General features: G+C 46.0%; 1 protein-coding gene across 1 annotated transcript in view; it reads left to right on the top strand.

Annotated features, from left to right (window-relative positions):
* Positions 1-19,259, top strand: part of LOC147114107 (organic cation/carnitine transporter 2-like) — a 317,180-nt gene extending 297,921 nt beyond the window's left edge. The window contains exons 8-10 of the mRNA XM_085995727.1: positions 3,026-3,208; positions 9,320-9,455; positions 18,885-19,259. Of these exons, the coding sequence (XP_085851853.1) occupies positions 3,026-3,208; positions 9,320-9,455; positions 18,885-18,981 (416 nt within the window). The 3' untranslated portion in view covers positions 18,982-19,259. The remainder of the gene's footprint in view (positions 1-3,025; positions 3,209-9,319; positions 9,456-18,884) is intronic.
* The last annotated feature ends 396 nt before the right edge of the window (positions 19,260-19,655 follow it).

Below are 19,655 nucleotides of genomic sequence, written 5' to 3'. Positions count from 1 at the left end.
CTTTTGGCTTGCTAATTTGTGGAGAGCTGATTTAACTTCAGATTTTTTCTCTTCATCTCTTTCAATCACTTCTGACACCATGTATTGATTTCTTTGTGGGTTCAATGACGAGACATTTATGAAAGAGAATGTCTTTTAATCTAAAGTATGTTCAACTCTTTATAACAGCATTTACAGGAGACATGATGCTAGTGATGCATCTAGAACGAAACTGAAACTAAACTCCACTGCCTTGCTTGTCTCGGTCACATGACCTCTGCTGGTCAGGCACAAGCAATCAATACATGCAATTATGCTGGTAAGGCATGATAATCAAACAGGCAAATAACATCACTATTTGCTGATATCATTACAACAAACACTTTTATTAACGTGAAAAACTGTATCTTATTATCCACAACTGGTAACAGACAAACAATACAATTTATTAACAAACAGAACTGGTGCTCAGCACACGCGAGAACGTCGTAACAGATTGAACAACATATTTACAAACACAATCGAATGTCTGAGAAACACACCCCCCCCATTTAGTGCAAACATTTCAGTTATTGGGCCTTCCTTGGTGATCTCCATCCCCTCCGCACTTCACCCCTACCAACCCTACTGCTCCTCCGTAATGTGGCCCCAGTGTCTGCAGCAAGGCTGGCAGGAGGCTGCTGAATCTGCGAGATAGAGACTGTGGATGGCCTTGCAGGATGCCCTCAACCAGCTCTGGGCCTGGAGGGCTTGGCCGCAGACTGCACCAACTCTGCATGGGCGGCAGCAGTCTGGGTTACAGGCTGTGGCAAGAGCAATGGTGGAGTGGCAGTGGTGGCACCAGGAATGATGTCATCCTGAGAGCGGACAGCATCTTCCTGCTCGACCAACATACTGCCACTCTCCTGGGAGAGAACCACAGCATCCAGAGCAATCTGCTCGAACACAGATTGCTGGCCTGCTGCGGCACCGTCGGATCCCCGGTGGACATTGGTCGCCCCAGCGACGATGGCAGCAGTCAGCGCTTGTGTGCCATCAATCTGAGACTGCATCAGAGCAGTCTGAGACTGGATGGCACCAGCCAAGGTCGCGATTCCAGCACTAAGCCGTTGTGTTGCCTCGGCCTGTGCTGCAATAGATGCTGCCACCTCACCCATTGCACGCTGCATGGTGTCTGGGTCCCCATGGTCTCTCTGCAATTCCACCATCCTCTGCAGAGTTGCAAGGATGGGCTCGAAGGTTTGTGCACAGATGACAGCTGTGCTAGTGGTGGACTCCTCCACGCTCCTAGCCAGTGCATCCATATTCTCAGGCACCTTTGCGATTACACCCATGAGCTTAGTGCGCATGCTCATCCCCTGTGTATTCATGGCCGCGATGCCAGGGTCCTCATCTGAGGTTCCCCTGAGCTTCCCTTCCCCCATGGCGTTGTTGCAGCCCGCTGGCTCCCGGAGCTTCAAACACATCAGAGCTAATTCCCATGCTCCCCTCGAGTGACCAGGTGGCCCCGGTGTCCGATGTCTCGGGCTCGGGAGATACAGGCGCTGAGGCTCTGGATTCGTCTTCCTCCTCGTCTCTGGCCTCGCTGACACTGGCAGGCTGAGGGACAGGCTGGTCAGATGCTGGCTCACGGTCTGAAAGCAGGAAGGCACAAGAGTGGGTTTAACATGAGGGGAGGGGGCAGGGAGGGAGCAAGGAATGGAAACAGTATAATTAGATGGAGAGTGGGAAGGGCTTGTGTTGTGAGGGGAAAATGGTATGAGGGAAGAGGGAGAGGTGATGAACATACCGTCGCTGTCCCCAAGTGGGTCGAGCTCTCCAATCGCCACAGCAACCACGACATGGCTCGTGACGATATTCCGCACTCGTTCTTCGAGCTGAGTGAGCAGCCGCAGCTCTGCCTGTCAGCCTCCCATGCACTGCTGCTCCCTCCTGTTGTGGGCTAGCTTGGCCTGCAAGAAAAAGGACAGCGTGAGAGATTCTGCAGCCATGTGTTTGCCACATGTGCCCACCATAGTTAAATAGCCGTTAATGTCTGCAGGGTGTGAGATGTGGATGTGACATTTAGTAGGTGGGCATAGTTGAGTGTGCTTTGGGGACGTGGCGGTGCATACAGTCTGTACACACAGTGGGGTTGGGATGGTAGGATTGTGGAATGAAGAGGTTTTTGAAGCATGTACTCACCCTGACCACCCGAGTGAGGTTGTTGAACTTCTTTCGACACTGGGTGTGCGGCCTTCCCACCACACGTCTAGAGGAGCCACCTCCCTCCATAGCCTTGAAAATTCCCAGGGCAATGGCCTCCTGCCAGTGTGTGGGAACAACAGTGCCCGCTGCCGTTCGACTGCCATGACCAGAGCCTCCAATGCCTGGTCACTGAAGCGGTGAGCTCTCTCCCTGGGCCAATGCAATGCCATCACTGTCGCAGTGCAAGGTTTGAGGCTCCCTCCAGGACCAGGTCACAAGCAGCAATGAGAAGGGTGTGGCTGTGCGGGATGCTTGAACCACCCCTTCAAGAGCTGAAAGGTGCCGATATGTCTGATTAGTTGCGATTCACAGCCTTGGGTAGCGCTCTGAGGTAGCGCCCCACTCCGCGACGTTAGCGCCCTAAGAGGGATGTGTGGCGCTTGATTTAGTGCTGCAATCACCTCCGGGGCGTTGGAGGCGATTTCGCGGTGTCTGGCGATAATTCTCACTGGGTGCTAAAGGTTGCGCCCAGCCGATGTTAGCACCCCAAAATGGGCGTTATTGAATTTCTCCCCCTAAGAATCTGTTTTATGAATGCGTATTGTCAGTGCAGAATCTTGTCCATTGGGAGCATATATCAGGAAATTGTGGATGCATGGTTTTCCATCCATTAATTGTAATGGACAGGGAGCGCCACCATGAATTCCCAATATGTTCTCCTAGTTGGCGAGGATCTGTACCAGAAGAATATATTGGGAAAATCAGCCCATGTGTTGAGTGTGTGACTGGATTATACAGACAGCCGCTTGCAAACCAGTGCACCTTCCACCAAGTTTACGGTTACTTGTGGTTTTACTAGATCTTTCAGTACTTACTACAGTGCTGGCGATGTTTGGGAAATTTGGGAACACGTGTGCCTTCGCCATGGTTTATGTCTACACTGCTGAACTCTACCCAACTGTAATAAGAAACACAGGTGTCGGAGTGAGTTCGATGGCCTCCAGGCTGGGCAGCACCATCTCACCTTACATTTCTTTTCTCGGTAAGGCAACAGTTAAACTTCTATGTGTAGCTACAATATAAGGAATTTTTGGCACTATTCTGATACCCACTGACCATTCCCAAATCGTAGGTGCACTCTTTGCGCTGTCAGTGCTGGCATTCTTTCACATGATCTACAGGTTCAATTGAATGCACCTTTCTTTTACCCACCCCGAATTCTCACACAGACCTAGATTTCACTGATTCTGGAGTTCTGTGGTTTTATCCAAGTCAGTCGTGGCTCAGTGATAGCACTCTTGCTTCTGCATCAGAAGGTTGTAGGTTTGAGTCCCACTCCACAAAGTTGAGCACAAAATCTAGGCTGACTCATCGTTAGAGTACTCAGGGAGTGTTGCACTGTCAGAGGTGCTGTCTTTCGAATGAGACCTTAATGTGAGGCTGTGTCTGCCCTCTCAGAGTTGATGTAAAAGATCCCATGGCACTATTTTGAAGAAGAGCAGGGGAGTTCTCCCTCAATATTTATCCCTCAACCAACATCACTAAAATTGATCATCTAGTCATTATACCATTGCTGCTTGAGGGACTTTGCTATGTGCAATTTGGCTGCCACATTTCCTACATTACAACAGTGACTACACTGCAAAAGTACTTAATTGGCTGTAAAGTGCTTTGGGACATCCTAAGGTCATGAAAGGTGCTATATAAATGCAAATTCTTTCTTTTTGTCGATGATGCTGCTGTCACAGTTGCTGCAGTCATACTATGGTGTACAGTGACACTGGCTCTATATTTTCTGAAATTGTGTTTGTATTATATTGATCTGAGTGTTCTATTCATGTTCATGCAAAAGACAACTTGGGACCTGGATATTCGTTGGTCCACAAGAAACATGATAAGGCAGGGCTTCCACCTACCCACACGAACCCCATTAGCAATTGTAGGGACAGCAGGGGCGGTGGGTTTTAATTAGGTAGGCAGGGCAAGTTCCAGGTGATCCAGCTGCTAAATGATTTTCCGCCACTGGGAGGGAGAGATGTTCAGTGTAGCTGCAGCAATTGAAAGGCTACTGCCGCTTAAAGGGTCAAAGGGCAAGCAATTGTTCTGATGTAGAGACAAGGTAGGAGCAAAGTAAGAGGAGAGTGACTGAAGGTGGACCAGCATTGGAGATGTCTGATATGGTCAATGTCCCAATATTCTAAGATTTGTGGAGGTAATGTTGGCAGAGATAAGGGCAAGGAGAGAAAGGCTACTTAGAATCCAAGAATGGAAGCCCCCAAAAAGAGTAATGAAGGAATTATGGAAGGAAGTGATGCAAGCAAAATGGAGAGCAGTGGCACAGGCAGTCAGTGCACACCAACCACTCCCTGAATGGCAATACAGCATAAGAAATGTGCTATTGATCTGACACAGTCATATGACTCTATGGGCTGGATTTTGTGAATGGAGGGGAGTTGGAGGTGGGACTGCTGCTTGTCGGGTCTCAGTCCTGCCTTCATCATCTTCTGGCCAACCAGCGGGATTTTCCCCTGATTGACCTTGTTAAGCCCGCCCAGCGACCTCAGCAGGCCAATTAGGGGGAAGTCACTGACAGAGCACGTCAACATCTGACTTGCCATCTGTCAAGATTTCTTGAAAGAAGAAGTGTCAGCGTTTGACAGATCTGTAAAGCTGTCAAACACTGGCACTCTGTGTAGTTTGATGAGCTCTTGTGTTCAGGACTCATCAAACCTTTCTACTTTGTAGATTTCAGATGACTGTTGGTTCGAAGGATCCAACAGCCAGTCTGTGAAATCTACAAGGAAGATGTCAGGACTCCCGATCCAGAGCTGTAGGCAGAAACAACAGTAAGTGAACATTTCTTAACACTTTACACTCACCTTACATACTTACCACTCCACACTTGCAACCATCACTCACCTCTATATATCACCTTCAGCCTTCTCCGACCCCCGCAGACCTGCTACTCGACTCCTCCAACCTGGTGGGGTTCTCCGAAGCCTGCAGTTGAAAAGGTAAAATGGGACTAATCCTTTTTTCTGCCTGTTAACTACCTGTTAACAGGCAGTTAAAAGGATTTAATCCCTTTCCCGCCTCAAGGAGATGGGACCCGGGTCAGGATGGCTTCCTGCCTCCTGGCAAAAGGGCACGGAAGCAGGATGGGGGCGGGTTTGCCAGCCGCCCCCGCTTTCTGCAACTTTACCGGCAGTCCCGCCTCCTCGGGGCTGGCAAAATCCAGCCCTATGACTCTATAAGGTTGGTTAAAGTAAGTGAACGCATGAGTACCCATGCAGACACTGAAATAATGCCGGAAGGGTGACACTGCACACCATTCATGTTCACCTGGTGTAAGTGAATAGATGAATGAGACAATAATTATATACAAGGTACCTCACCAGCTCCACCCTCCCCACAGCTGTATATCTCTCTCCAACCATCCCCTATTTATTATCTCACTTTCTGAGACCAACAGCAGTGGCGTTTGAATGAACGCTTTATCACAATGAATTAATGCAGGAACCTGGGTAAATTTTTAACAAATTATATCTTCATTCATGTTGTAATTGAGAAGAAGTAACTGAGCAAAGATAGGAGTCCTTTCAATTAATCAGAATGTCTGAACATTGTAACCACTCACAGTATTGCAAATCAACCATCTCATTACCAATCTGAACCTGACAGCTCTCTTTAAACCTCTCCATTTCCCACTACCCCCCAGTGTGTCGGTCCAGGAATTGTAGAGCTTCCTCCTCAGGACTACTGAAGGGCTTGTTGGTTACCATGCCTCCACCCCTGTTACGTTGTTGCACTGATTATGGATGATCTTTTCCTTTGCACAGGAATCAATGTATTAGAAAGACTAGAGATTAATTCAGAATTTAATTTCACCCAGATGTCTGCAGATTTAACCATTGTGAAAGTATTTTCAGGTGCAGGCTATGAAGCAATCTTTTCACTTTTCACCCTATTCAACCCCTCGAGTCTGTTCCACCATTCAATTAGATCATGGCAGATCTGTATCTTAACTCCATTTAAACGCTTCAGTCCATATGACTTAATACCCTTGCCTAACAAAAATCTATCAATCTCAGTTTTGAAATTTTCAATTGACCTAGCCTCAACACTATTTTTGAGGGGAGAGTTCCAGATTTCCACTACCCTTTGCATGAAGAAGTGCTTCCTGACTTCACCCCTGAACGGCTCTAATTTTAAGGTTATGTACCCTTGATCTGGACTCCCCCACCAGAGAAAATAGTTTCTCGCTCTATCTACCCTATCAAAACCTTTATCCATATCAAACACCTCAATTAGATCACCGCTTAATCTTCTATACTCAAGGGAATACAAACCTAGGCCGCAAAATTCGGCACCGTAGCACCGACTGTTAAGGCCAGTTTCAGCAAAAAATGGCAGCTACCTCGCTTCTCCCCACTTCCAGCACTGCCCGCAGCCGCCGCCATTTTGGGCAGGTCCCTGTGCCTGTTTTTGGACCCAATCCAATTTCACCCCCCTAGTCTATGCAACCTGTCCTCATAATTTAACCCTTTTAGCCCTGGTATAATTCTGGTGAATCTTTTGTAACTGTCCACTAGTTTTTAGTTATTTCTGTACATGGATGCCTAACTTCCTCTGCTCCTCCACAGTTCCCAGCTACTCACTATTTAGAAAATACTCTGATCTACCTTTCTTAGGTCCAAAGTGGATGACCTCACACTTCCCCACATTGAACTCCATCTGCCACGGTTTTGTCCCCTTACTTAATCTATCAATGTCCCTTTGCAACTTTCTGCTCCCATCTGCACTATTTACTGTGCCACCTAACTTACTGTCACCAGCAGATATTAATATATGGCTCCCTGTTCCTTCATCGAAGTCATTTAAAAATATAGTGAAAAGCTGAGATATCTGGGGGACATCACTAGTCACCTATGCCAATTTGAGCACATACCCATTATCCCTACTCTCTGTCTCCTACCTCGTAACCAGTTCCCTACTCCTGTCAATAGGTTGCCTCCAATTCCATGTGCTTTCATTTTTGTTAACAGCCTCTTGTGTGGAAACTTAACAAATGTCTACTGGAAGTCCATATAAATAACATCCATCAACTCTCCCTTACGAAAGCTCCCTCGGGAGCCGGCGTCTCACAACTTGAACTCGGAACCATTCCACTCTATGCGGAGGGATTTCCTGTATGGCTGCACCTGCACACTCTCCACTCCATCATCCTCATCTTCCACCAGGACACGCCCTGGCATTCCATCTTGCTGTCCTGCAGAGGTGGGGGTCTCCAGTGGAAGGTGCTCTATGTGGGAATCCTCCCCTATTCCACTGGGGATCTGGTGTGGAGAGTTTTGCATGGGGTAGTTCCGTTCAATGGCTTTTTTGGGTAGATTCAAGGACTCTCAGACTACCTGTAACTTTTATGGCCTGGATGACTCCGTGTTTCACGTATACATTGAGTGTGAGGGGTTGCAGCCCTTCTTCCACTATTTGAAGTGGGTGCTCCTCAATGTTCGGCTGCACTTCAGTCCCACACTCCTGATCTTTGGCCACCTGTGCGGAGGGGAATGGGCAGATCTGAGGACCACCTCATGGGTCTGCTCCTGAGCCCAGCCAAGGTTGCCATTAACTGGTTCAGGCAGAACACAGTCGAGGGGGTTGTTTTATCCGGCTGCCTGCCTCTCTGGGTGTCCACTGGTGCACTTGAGGCCTTCCACAACCGATGGGCACTGGAGAGACTGGAGTGCATAGTTGACACCAGGAACAATTAAAAAGGGGGCACATTTGTTAATTTGATTTTGACTGAAGACAATGTCAGCCTAATTGGCAATTAAAAGAGTAGACACACCCTTATCCACCATGTTAGTGGCCTCATCAAAAAATGTAACTAGGTTATTTAGACATGACTTACCCTTCACAAATCCATGCTGGCTCTCTGATCAGTTCATATTTGTCCAAGTGCTCAGTCACCCTGTCCCTAATGACAGATTCTAGTAACTTCCCCACAACAGATGTTAGACTAAAAGGCCTATAGTTTCCAAGTTTCTCTCACCCTTCTTTAATAATGGATTGACATTGGCAATGTTCCAATCCAAAGTGACATTTCCTGAATCAAGAAAGTTTTGGAAGCTCATGACTAAAGCATCTGCAATTTCCTCACCTATTTATTTGAATGCCCTGAAGAAGGAAGGATCTGTAAAGTAATTGGTTCGTATTGAAAGTGTTTGCCATGTAGAGACACTTCTACTGTATATAGGGGCGACTTCACAATCTGGCACCCCCACAATTTCCTGTGATGCACTCCCTCACTTGGATTGTTGGATCACAGAATCACCCCTATAGTGTGCTACAAAGCTTTGACACATTGAGGAGTTGAGATGGTTTATATTGTGCATAGAATAACACCCAAACTGCTGTGTATTACAAGCCAGTGCCTTGTAAAAGGATTGAGATAGTTTGTACTAAACATAGGAAGCTGAACATTCAGGAGTGTGCTATAAGATAGAGACGTGAGGTGCTGAGACCATTTTTGGAGATGAAAAATGAAATGGCATTTTTTTTTGTCAGTCAGTACTTGGCTATGTGCTAAAGTCAGGAGTGGCGGATTCTGTATCCATACTCTCACTTTGTTTCAGGAATGTAATCAAGAACAAGGCAATGATTGTATTTGCCGTGTATGCAGGACATTCTGTGGGAAACACATAAAATATCTGAAACCAGCATGTTGGTGTCCTAATGGACTGCATCACAGAATGACCTGACATGAATTTGATCTTGTATTTACCCTTCAATAATTTCCTAATCTATCCAGACCTATCAGGTGGTGCCATGTTGCTTGCCTGGAAATTGCGAGGAAAAGTCAAAGTAATTCCAAACCAATTTTGTGCAATCTCGAGCTGCCGATTGGGAATAATTTGCCTACCTCTTCACTGGGAAATGATGCCTGGCAAAGGGTCAGAAACAGGCAGGGGAAAACTAACCTCAAAAAAAGGAAATGGAAAAAAATCTGCACATTATTTGAAAGTAGCGACATTGAAAATACATTAAAGGTTTTTTATTGACCACAAGACCTGTGTTACATGTAGTGCCTATGGCTTTATGTTGATATGCTAGTTTTCGCTTTACAGCCAATGTAAGATCTATATTTTCACAGGTGTTTATCATGAGTTTCTGCCTTTTATTCTGATGGGAGGTTTGACAGTGTTTTCTGCAATTCTGGTCTTGTTTCTGCCTGAAACATTCAATGTTCCTCTCCCAGACACCATCCACCAGATGCAGAAAATCAAGGGGTAAGTGTGTATAGTCTTTATGATTCAAGCTTTTTTCTCAGCTTTCTACCCTAACAATACAATGCTTTAATGTAGAAAATGTCCCAAGGTTTTTCATAGAAGAGACAAAAGAGCAAACATCCATCCTTTGTGGGACGATTAGGAATAGTGATCGAAAACCTGGGAAACAAGATGTGTTTTAAATACAGGGAGGGAGGTAGAGAGATGGGGGTATTTAGGGAGAGAGTTGTGGATGTGAGGGATGGACAGGAGGCTGGGTTTAGATGACCAGAGAGCGTGGGAGGATACATTGGTTTGCAGACGATTGAAGAGGTACAGTGAAGTGAAGCTGTGGAGGGATTTGTAGACAAGGTTGAGAATTTTAACTTCAATCCACTGGGGGACAGAGAGCCAATATAGTTCAGCAAGGAAGGGAGATTATGGTTGAGTGAGGCTGAGTACAGTACAGGATGTGGACGGCAGAGCTTTAGATGATTTGGAGTTTATGGAGGGTGCAGGATGGGAGGCTGGCAAAGAGGGCTTTGGAAAAGTTGATTCTAGAGGAGACCAAATTGTGGCTAGGAGTTTCGGTGACAGCATAATGCAGAGGTCATGGAGTTACAAGAAGTGGTAGAAAAGTAAAGCTGGGTGTCATCAGTATACACGTGGAAGCTAATTCCATGTTATGGATGATATCACCCAGAGGAAGCTTGCAGATGAGGAAGAAGAGAGGGCCAATAATGGATCTTCAGGGAATTCCCGAGATGCCTGCATGACAACTGGAGGAGAAGCCATTGTTGAAGATGCATTGATTGTGTTGGGACAGGTAGGAGTGCAATCGCTGGAGCAGGAACCTGGAGGTGGGCCGTGGAGAGAAGACAGTAATGGAGATGGCATGTTCCATCATGTCAAATGCTGCAGTGAGGTCAAGGAGTACAAGGAAGGATAATGCCCTATGATCACAACCACAGAAGCAGTGCCTTTTACCAAGTCGATCTCGGTGCTGTGGGCTGCACAGAAAACATGCAGAAAGGAATCAAATAGGGAACTGTGGGAAAGGTAACCCATATTAATGGGAGAGGACGACACATTCGAGGAGCTTGGACAAGGTGATTAGGTCAGAAATTGAGTAGAGGTTGAGGAGGACAGAAAGGTCAAGGCTGAGTGATGATGCTGGTTTTGAGGCAGTGTGTGAACGGAGTGAGATATTACAATATCTGAGCATTGGAGCTAGGAAAGGCACAGGAAACGTTGTGATATCCGGCACCGACGGGACCGAGCTGTTGCCGTCCCATCAAAACTGCCGGACAAACCAGCGCTAATGTTAAAACATACGGAGCTTTTGAGCTCCGTATCTAGCAACAAACCCTGTTGCTTAGCAACAGCTTCTAAACAGTCGGCCGTAGCTTGCAAGCGTCTCTGTAGCTAAGCAACAGCTTTAGCTAGACCTTGCAGAGCCTGACTGGTGAAAAAAAAGCAACAAAAAGAAAAAAAACTTACTGAACCGATTCCTGAATTTTGCTGGTGGATCGAGCATTCCGGACAGTTAACCTCCGGATAAACCAAAGTTTCCTGTAGTTGGTAGGAGTAGAGTGAGGAGATCATCAAGAGGGCAGGAGATGCATCTCACATAAGAGATGAGCTTCTATGAGACCAATCTCCTTGTAACTTCTGATAGAGTATGATTTTACCACATGTCAACCTTAGTATCAGAGCTAAGTGGCTTTTTTCCATGTGCGAGTCAGGGTGGTGAGTGATGATGGGGTATTTAGCTGTTGTTTCTTATTCAACAACCACATCTACACTTTCCCATAGAGATCACTGTGTAGCAATCAGGACCAAGAACCCTGGGTTCCTCCCTGTCAAACCAGGGAGCACTGAGGCTAATGGCAACACCTCCACCAATGTTTCACATTATCTAACTCAGCACAGATCTGGTAGTGAACCAAGGATCTCCCGATCTGTAGCTCTCAATGCCACAACTGACAACGGATCTACCTGCAGAACAATGGGCATTATATATCATAGCAGGAACTAGTGGCTATCTGGAGTTCCCTCAGTACTGCTTCCAAAACACATCGACAGTTCTAACAACGAAAATAAGCCTCGCACTTATACCAGTGTGATATTTCCATTTTCTACTCGCCTGCCCATTTAGTGGTGAATGTGATAGCAAAATACTGCGGATGCTGGAAATCTGAAATAACAACAGAAAAAGCTGAAAAAACATCGTCAGGCCAGGCAACATCCGTGGAGAGAGAAACAGAGTTAACGTTTCAGGTCGAAACCCTTCTTCAGAACTGAGAAAAAAAGCAGGAAATGAAACAGATGAAAAAGCAAGTTGGGGGCTGGGAAATGGGGGAGGGGATGAAAGAACAAAAGGGAAGGTTTGTGAGAAGTTATGAGACATTAAGTGATATTCAAGGCGAGACGAGATGGTAATAGGACAGATTAAGAAACAAAAGATGGCTCTAGATGAAGTGTGAAATGCGCTAGCAGAATGAAAGACAGCTGCCACGTGGAAGAGAAAAAAGAGAAGGCACAAACCAAAAGTGTGGATAAAAAATATATAAATATGATAGGGGCCGAGGTTATGATCTGAAATTGTTGAACTCGATATTGAGTCCACTACTCGGGTCCCCTCCCTCACCTCTTTTTCTGGTACATTGATGACTGTATCGGTGCCGTCTCCTGCTCTCGCCCTGAACTAGACAATTTCATTCACGTTGCCTCCAATTTCCACCCTTCCCTCACCTTCACATGGTCCATCTCCAACTCTTCCCTTCCCTTCCTCGACTTCTCCACCTCCATCTCTGGGGATAGGTTATTGACCAACATTCACTACAAGCCCACTGACTCCCACAGCTACCTGGACTACACTTCCTCCCACCCCGCCTCTTGTAAGGACTCTATTCCATTCTCCCAGTTTCTCCATCTCCGCCGCATCTGCTCCGACGATGCCACCTTCCATACCAGTGCTTCCGAGATGTCTTCCTTTTTCCTCAACCGAGGATTCCCCTCTACCGTGGTTGACACAGCCCTCAACTGCGTCTGTTCTATCTCCTGCACGTCTGCCCTCACCCCTGTCCCTCCCTCCTGGAACCACGATAGAGTTCCCCTTGTCCTGACCTTCCACCCCACCAGCCTCCACATTCAACGCATCATCCTCTGCCATTTCCGTCACCTCCAATGTGATCCCACCACCAAATGCATCTTCCCCTCACCTCCCCTTTCAGCATTCCGTAGGGACCGCTCCCTCCGAGACACCCTAGTCCACTCCTCTATCACCCTCAGCACCCCTTCCCCTTTGCCCGGCACCTTCCCGTGCAAGTGCAGGAGTTGCAACACCTGCCCTTATACCTCCCCCTTCCCACTGTCCAGGGCTCCAAATACCCCTTCCATGTCAAACAGCGTTTTACTTGTACTTCTTGCAATCTAGTATACTGTATTCGCTGCTCACGATGTGGTCTCCTCTACATTGGGGAGGCCAAACGCAGATTGGGTGACTGCTTTGCGGAACACCTCCGTTCAGTCTGTAAGGGGGACCCCTAACTCCCGGTCACCTGTCATTTTAATTCACCGCCCCATTCCCACTCAGACCTCACCGTCCTCGGGCTCTTGCATTGTTCCACGGAAGCTCAGCGTAAGCTCGAGGAACAGCACCTCATCTTCCGATTAGGCATTTTACAGCCTTTCGGACTCAATATCGAGTTCAACAATTTCTGATCATAACCTCGGCCCCTATCATATTTATATATTTTTTATCCACACTTTTGGTTTGTGTCTTTTCTCTTTTTTTTCCTCTCCCACGTGGCAGCAGCTGTCTTTCATTCTGCCAGCGCATTTCACACTTCATCTAGAGCCATCTTTTGTTTGTTAATCTGTCCTATTACCATCTCATCTCGCCTTGAATATCTCTTAATGTCTCTTTACTTCTCACAAACCTTCGCTTTTGTTCTTTCATCCCCTCCCCCATTTCCCAGCCCCCAACTTGCATTTTCATCTGTTTCATTTCCTGCATTTTTTCTCAGTTCTGAAGAAGGGTTTCGACCTGAAACGTTAACTCTGTTTCTCTTTCCACAGATGTTGCACGGCCTGCTGAGTTTTTCCAGCTTTTTCTCTTTTTAGTGGTGAATGTGGATAGTTTGTGCTTGTGCCCCTGCTCACTGAGTTGAGATTGATTTTTTCTATCAGCCTGAGCTTGATTGAAAGGTGCAGGCCACAGAGGTACAAAGTCTGCGTTACCATCTTCCCTGCCAACCCAGCATGGTTTTATTAATTCCTGGCAGCACTATTGAACCAAAGCACCGTGGAATTTTCTCTACGTTAAAGGCACTATATAAATGTAAGTTGTTGTGTTTGATTGCTGAAAAACTGAATTCGCCAAGATCCTCATTGCTGAATAGACTCAGTAAAAGTTAAGCTTCTTGGGCATTTGTTGACAACAGTTTTCAGTACCACAACTACACGATGCAAAAAACTAGATTATTTAAAGATTTTCCCCGTAGCGATTGTCGTGTATTGATTGCGAGTTTGACACCAGTCAATACGGTAATGTAATGTGCGAGTTTAACACCAGTTAATACGGTAATGTAATGTGCATTGCATTATGGGAATTACCCGGGAAAGCTGCAGTCAGCCATTTTAACAATAAAGTAAAGATCACAGTTAGAAGCCTGTCTGCCTGACTCTGATTTAATTCGACGTATCTACATGCTTGATTGAACGCATTAAAGCATAGATACAACATTGACGACGAGGATAACGGACAGAATCTTTTTAAAAAGGTAGTTGCCCAAGTTTTAGTTAGCTAGGATGGAGAAGACCGGCATTCAAAATTTTGCATGTTTCGCCGAGCCAGCCTCGTTGGGTCCAAGATGGACGAGGTGGTTAACGTCTTTTGAGCTTTATGCCGACGGCAAAGGACTCATTATCAACGATACCTCTACAGCTGCCACAAAGCAGAGGAGAAGAGCTCTACTTCTACACCTAGCAGGACCAGATGTCCAGGATATCTTTTCGACTCTACTGGACACAGGAGAGCCAGCAGACTACATGGCGGCGGTTAGTGCTTTGAATCACTACTTCGTGCCCCAGGTCAATGCAGCATTTGCTAGACAGACTTTTCATAAGTTGTCCCAGAAGGCAGGTGAGACTGTGCAACAATTTGCTACTCGCTTGCGGCAGGTTGCTAAAGACTGTGCTTTTGTGGGGGGGATGCGGATAATCAAATAAGAAACGCTATCCTGAGTAGGTGCACGTCAGCCTATGTGCGGAGGAAATTGCTAGAGGAAGGGTATGATCTAACGCTCACCCGCACGTTACAATTGGCCTCACAATGTGAAAATGTCGAGGAGCAGATGTCAGCCATGTCATGTACAGAGAAGGCGGAGACAGATACTGTTCGTCGTGTTACACAGAAAAGAGGGTGTTATGCGAAAAGCTCGACAGAGAAACCAAAGGGAAATGGCGATAGGAACGAAAGGAAATGTTACAGATGTGGACACACAGACCACATGGGCAGAGATCCAAAATGCCCAGCACGTGGACAAATGTGTCATAAGTGCAAGGGAAAGGATCATTTCTCCAAAGTATGCCACACAAAGGGTACAAAGAAACACAGTGTGAACAATGTAGAGGAACAAAATAACTGTGCATTTGCTGTTACTGGAAATAACGTGACAGAGAGACTTACCTTTTGTGTGGGGGGAGTAAACCTGAGAATGTTAATTGATTCGGGTGCAACTAATAATGTGATAGATGCGACTACATGGGAAGGATTAAAGTCAGAACACATTCAGTGTCAGTCACATGTCCCTAAGACAGAGAGAAAGTTATTCTCTTATGCTTCTAGCCGACCACTGTCAGTTAAAGGTATATTCACATGTGGGATTACAATAGGTAAGAGAACTGAGCAGGTGGAGTTCATTGTGGTTAAAGGCCATGGAGAGCCGTTGCTAGGAAGGGAGACAGCCATGAAACTGGGAGTTTTAAAAATAGGCGCAGATGTCTCAGCTGTGGTAGATGTAAGACAGCTACTAGAACAGCGGTATCCAAAGGTGTTCCAGGGAGTAGGAAGGCTGAACACAAAACAGATCAGTTTGTATATCGACCCACAAGTGAAGCCTGTGGCCCAGCCACTCAGGCGCATACCATTCAACTTAAGGGGGGCAGTAGAAGCCAAAATAAAACAATTGAGGGACATGGACATTATCGAACCTGTAACTGGTCCCACCCCATGGGTAAATCCTGTGGTTATTGTACCAAAAGCCGATAAGGATGTAAGGTTATGCCTAGACATGAGACGAGCAAACCAGGCAATAGTGAGGGAACGATATCCAATCCCCACCGTTGATGAGATACTCCAAGGTAGGAATGGCTCGACGGTGTTTAGTAAGCTAGACCTGAAATGGGGTTATCACCAGCTAGAACTGACCCCTGAGTCACGAGAAATCACAACGTTTGCAGTACATAACGGAGTATACAGGTACAAGAGGCTGATATTCAGTGTATCTTCAGCTAGTGAGCAATATCACCACGAGATAGCTAATGTCTTAGCTGGAATAGAGGGTGTTGAAAACATCTCAGACGACATTATCGTGCATGCACACGACCAGGAAACGCACGACAGACGCCTGCACGCTGTCATGACCAGACTAATGGAAAGTGGACTGACACTAAACTCAGAGAAGTGCCAATTCAACATGGACCGATTGATTTTCATGGGAATCCTGTTGTCTGAAAAGGGCATCGGACCAACAGCAGAGAGAGTGCGAGCGGTGGCAGAAGCTCGGGAACCAGAGAATGCTACAGAGGTGAGGAGTTTCTTGGGACTCGTTGGGTACAGTAGCAGATTCATCCCGCAGTTTGCAACGCTATCAGAGCCACTGCGACGCCTGATGAGAAAAGACACACCATTTAAATTTGGATCACAACAGAGACAATCATTCAGTGCACTCAAGGAAGAGTTGGCCAGAGCCGGCACTTTAGCATATTTTGATAAGGACGCACCAACCAAGGTGATAGCAGATGCCAGTCCTGTAGGTTTAGGCGCAGTACTAGTTCAGGACCAATAGGGACAAGAGGTGCCAATATGCTATGTAAGTCGTAGTTTAACAGACTGTGAGAGGAAATACTCTCAAACAGAGAGAGAGGCCTTAGCTCTTGTATGGGCTTGTGAGAGGCTGCATCCATATGTGTATGGCCGAAAATTTAACTTGGTAACTGACCATAAGCCATTACAAGTGATATACGGCCCACACTCTAAACCCTGTGCCCATATAGAGAGATGGATACTTAGATTACAGCCGTACGATTTTAAGGTGATACACATTCCAGGCAAGCAAAACATTGCAGACCCACTGTCACAATTGCTGGGGGAGACAGCAAAACAGGAGAGACATTCTCATGGCTCAGATGAATATGTGAGATTTGTAGCTGTGAGTGCGACACCTAAAGCACTCACTACTAGAGAGGTGGAGGAAGCCTCTGCTACCGACCCAGAGCTGATTGAGGTACGGAAGGCAATCACAAACGGATATTTTGAGAACTGTAAAGCTTATGCAACAATTGCAAACAAGCTGTGCATAGTGGGGTACCTAGTTCTTCGGGGAACACGCATCATGCTACCCACAGTGTTACACGCACGAGCCCTGGTGTTAGCACATGAAGGACACTTGGGAATAGTTGGAACAAAGCAACATCTCAGAACCAAGGTTTGGTGGCCTGGCATGAACAAGGCAGCTGAAAAACACTGTAAAGCGTGCCACGGCTGTCAAATAGTAGCCAGACCCGACCCACCTGAACCGTTGAGACCAACACCATTACCGGAGGGCCCCTGGCATGATGTAGCTATAGACTTACTGGTACCCTTGCCATCCAACCACTCCATTCTTGTGGTAGTTGATTATTATAGTCGCTACTATGAATATGACATCATGACCTCCACAACAACAGAGAAGGTTATTGATAGTTTAGAGTCAATCTTCAGCCGTCATGGTTTGCCAATCACCTGCAAATCTGATAATGGTCCCCAATTCAGATCTGAATTATTCAAAGAATACTGTGAAAACAACGGGATCAAACACCTGAAAACGACAGCAAAATGGGCTCAGGCTAACGGACAAGTTGAGCGCCAGAATGCATCGCTGATGAAGAGAATCAGAATTGCTCAGTCAGAAGGACTGGATTGGAAACGTGAACTTAGAAAATATGTGACTCTGTACAGGAGCATTGACCATGCCACGACAGGAAAGAGCCCGGCAGAGCTGCTCTTTAAACGGAAAATGAGAGGAAAGCTGCCAGACATCACAGAGTCGCGCGCAGACATGGAAGTATGAGACCGGGACGCAGAACAAAAAGGCAAGTCCAAACTGTACGCAGATGAACAGCGGAGAACACAATACTCAGAGGTGGAAGTTGGCGACACAGTGCTGGTACGGCAGGACAAAGTGGACAAGTTCACCACTCCTTTTAATGCCACACCGCACAAAGTTTTGAGTAAAACAGGGAGTCAAGTAGTAGTGGAATCTCCAGAAGGAGCACGCTACTCGAGAAACACTACGTTTGTGAAGAAATACAGAACCAATGGACCAAAGGAGACACTCCATGAGCAGGAGGAAACACAAGGGACTGAGGACAGTATAGTAGACCCTGACACAATTACCACTGTGACACAGGCAATACCCACTGACACCAACATGTCAGACATACCCAATACAGCCAGACCTCAAAGGGTTAAAAGAAAACCCCAAAGACTGTCTGATTATGTCACAACATAAACTGTGCGAGAACTGCATGGGTGATGTTAAATGTTTAAACCTGAGAATTATTTAGTGGTGTGGTAAGACACAAGTTTGTAAAAAGTTTATAAACCAAATAAGTTATGCAGTGTTATTGTAAGCAACTGTTTGTAAACTGCAAGTTTGTTTCCAAGGAAAAGGGGATGTCGTGTATTGATTGCGAGTTTGACACCAGTCAATACGGTAATGTAATGTGCGAGTTTAACACCAGTTAATACGGTAATGTAATGTGCATTGCATTATGGGAATTACCCGGGAAAGCTGCAGTCAGCCATTTTACCAATAAAGTAAAGATCACAGTTAGAAGCCTGTCTGCCTGACTCTGATTTAATTCGACGTATCTACATGCTTGATTGAAAGCATTAAAGCATAGATACAACAGCGATCTGTCTGGTATTTCCTTGGAACCTCCCCAGGACTGTGTGGGAGAATTTGTGAAACTCCCATATGTGGGCAACCCACCTCCTAGCAATCTGTGGCACAGTAATGAATTAGTGCAATAGCAAACTCCATTGTCACACTGCCTGACACTCAACCTTTTAGACTTACTGATATGAAATAAGCGACTCTATCTACCCAGTGAAACATAACGGGAAAGTTTCAGCTAATGTGCATTCTTTATGACAGTGCTGTTTTTATTCAATTGCAGGTTCAAAGGTACTTGCAGCAATCGCTACAATTTTAATAATAAAAATGTAACAACTGGAGAAAACAATATGGTGGTCATTAAAGAGGAGGAAATTTGACCCAGTTCTGGCCACAGATCTGCAACAATGGAGAAATGGACACTCATCATTTTGTTCCAGTTTACGTCACACACTAACAGTTTCTCCTGTTAAAATATACTTAGCAATATATTTTAACAAAACAAATTTACTAGACTTTTTACAAAGTCTTAGACGAACAGTTTGGAACTTATTTTGCTAACTTACATCTCATTGCCTGTTTATTCTGTGGCTATTTTCCACCTGGCAGAGCCATTTTGCTAAAGACAATAAAACAAACAGCAGCACCAGGCCAGTGCAATTCCTTCAGTTAATGCTGTTTGCTATTGCTGTCAACTGTTACTTCTGCTCCATTCCTCCAGCTTCAGTCCAAACTCCCACTGTTGGTATAAAATTAGAAATAGATCATCAGGTTAGGAACATAGGAACAGCAATAGGTCACTCAGCTCCTCAAGCCTGTTCCACCATTCAATTAGATAATGGCTGATCTGCATCTTAACTCCATTTAGCTGCCTTGGTTCCATATCCCTTAATATCCTTGCCTAACAAAAATGATCAATCTCAGTTTTGAAGTTTTCAATTGCCCTAGCCTCAACAGCTTCTTGTGGGAGAGAGTTCCAGATTTCCACTACCCTTTGTGTGAAGAGGTGCTTCCTGACATCACCACTAACCTGCCTAACTCCAATTGTTAGGTT

Source organism: Somniosus microcephalus, chromosome 8 (assembly GCF_052327205.1).
Source record: "Somniosus microcephalus isolate GS21.2 chromosome 8, FLI_Smic_1.0, whole genome shotgun sequence".
Classification (NCBI taxonomy): Eukaryota; Metazoa; Chordata; class Chondrichthyes; order Squaliformes; family Somniosidae; genus Somniosus; species Somniosus microcephalus.
The sequence above is the reverse complement of the archived record's forward strand: the minus strand, read 5'-3'. Positions and strand labels throughout refer to the sequence as shown.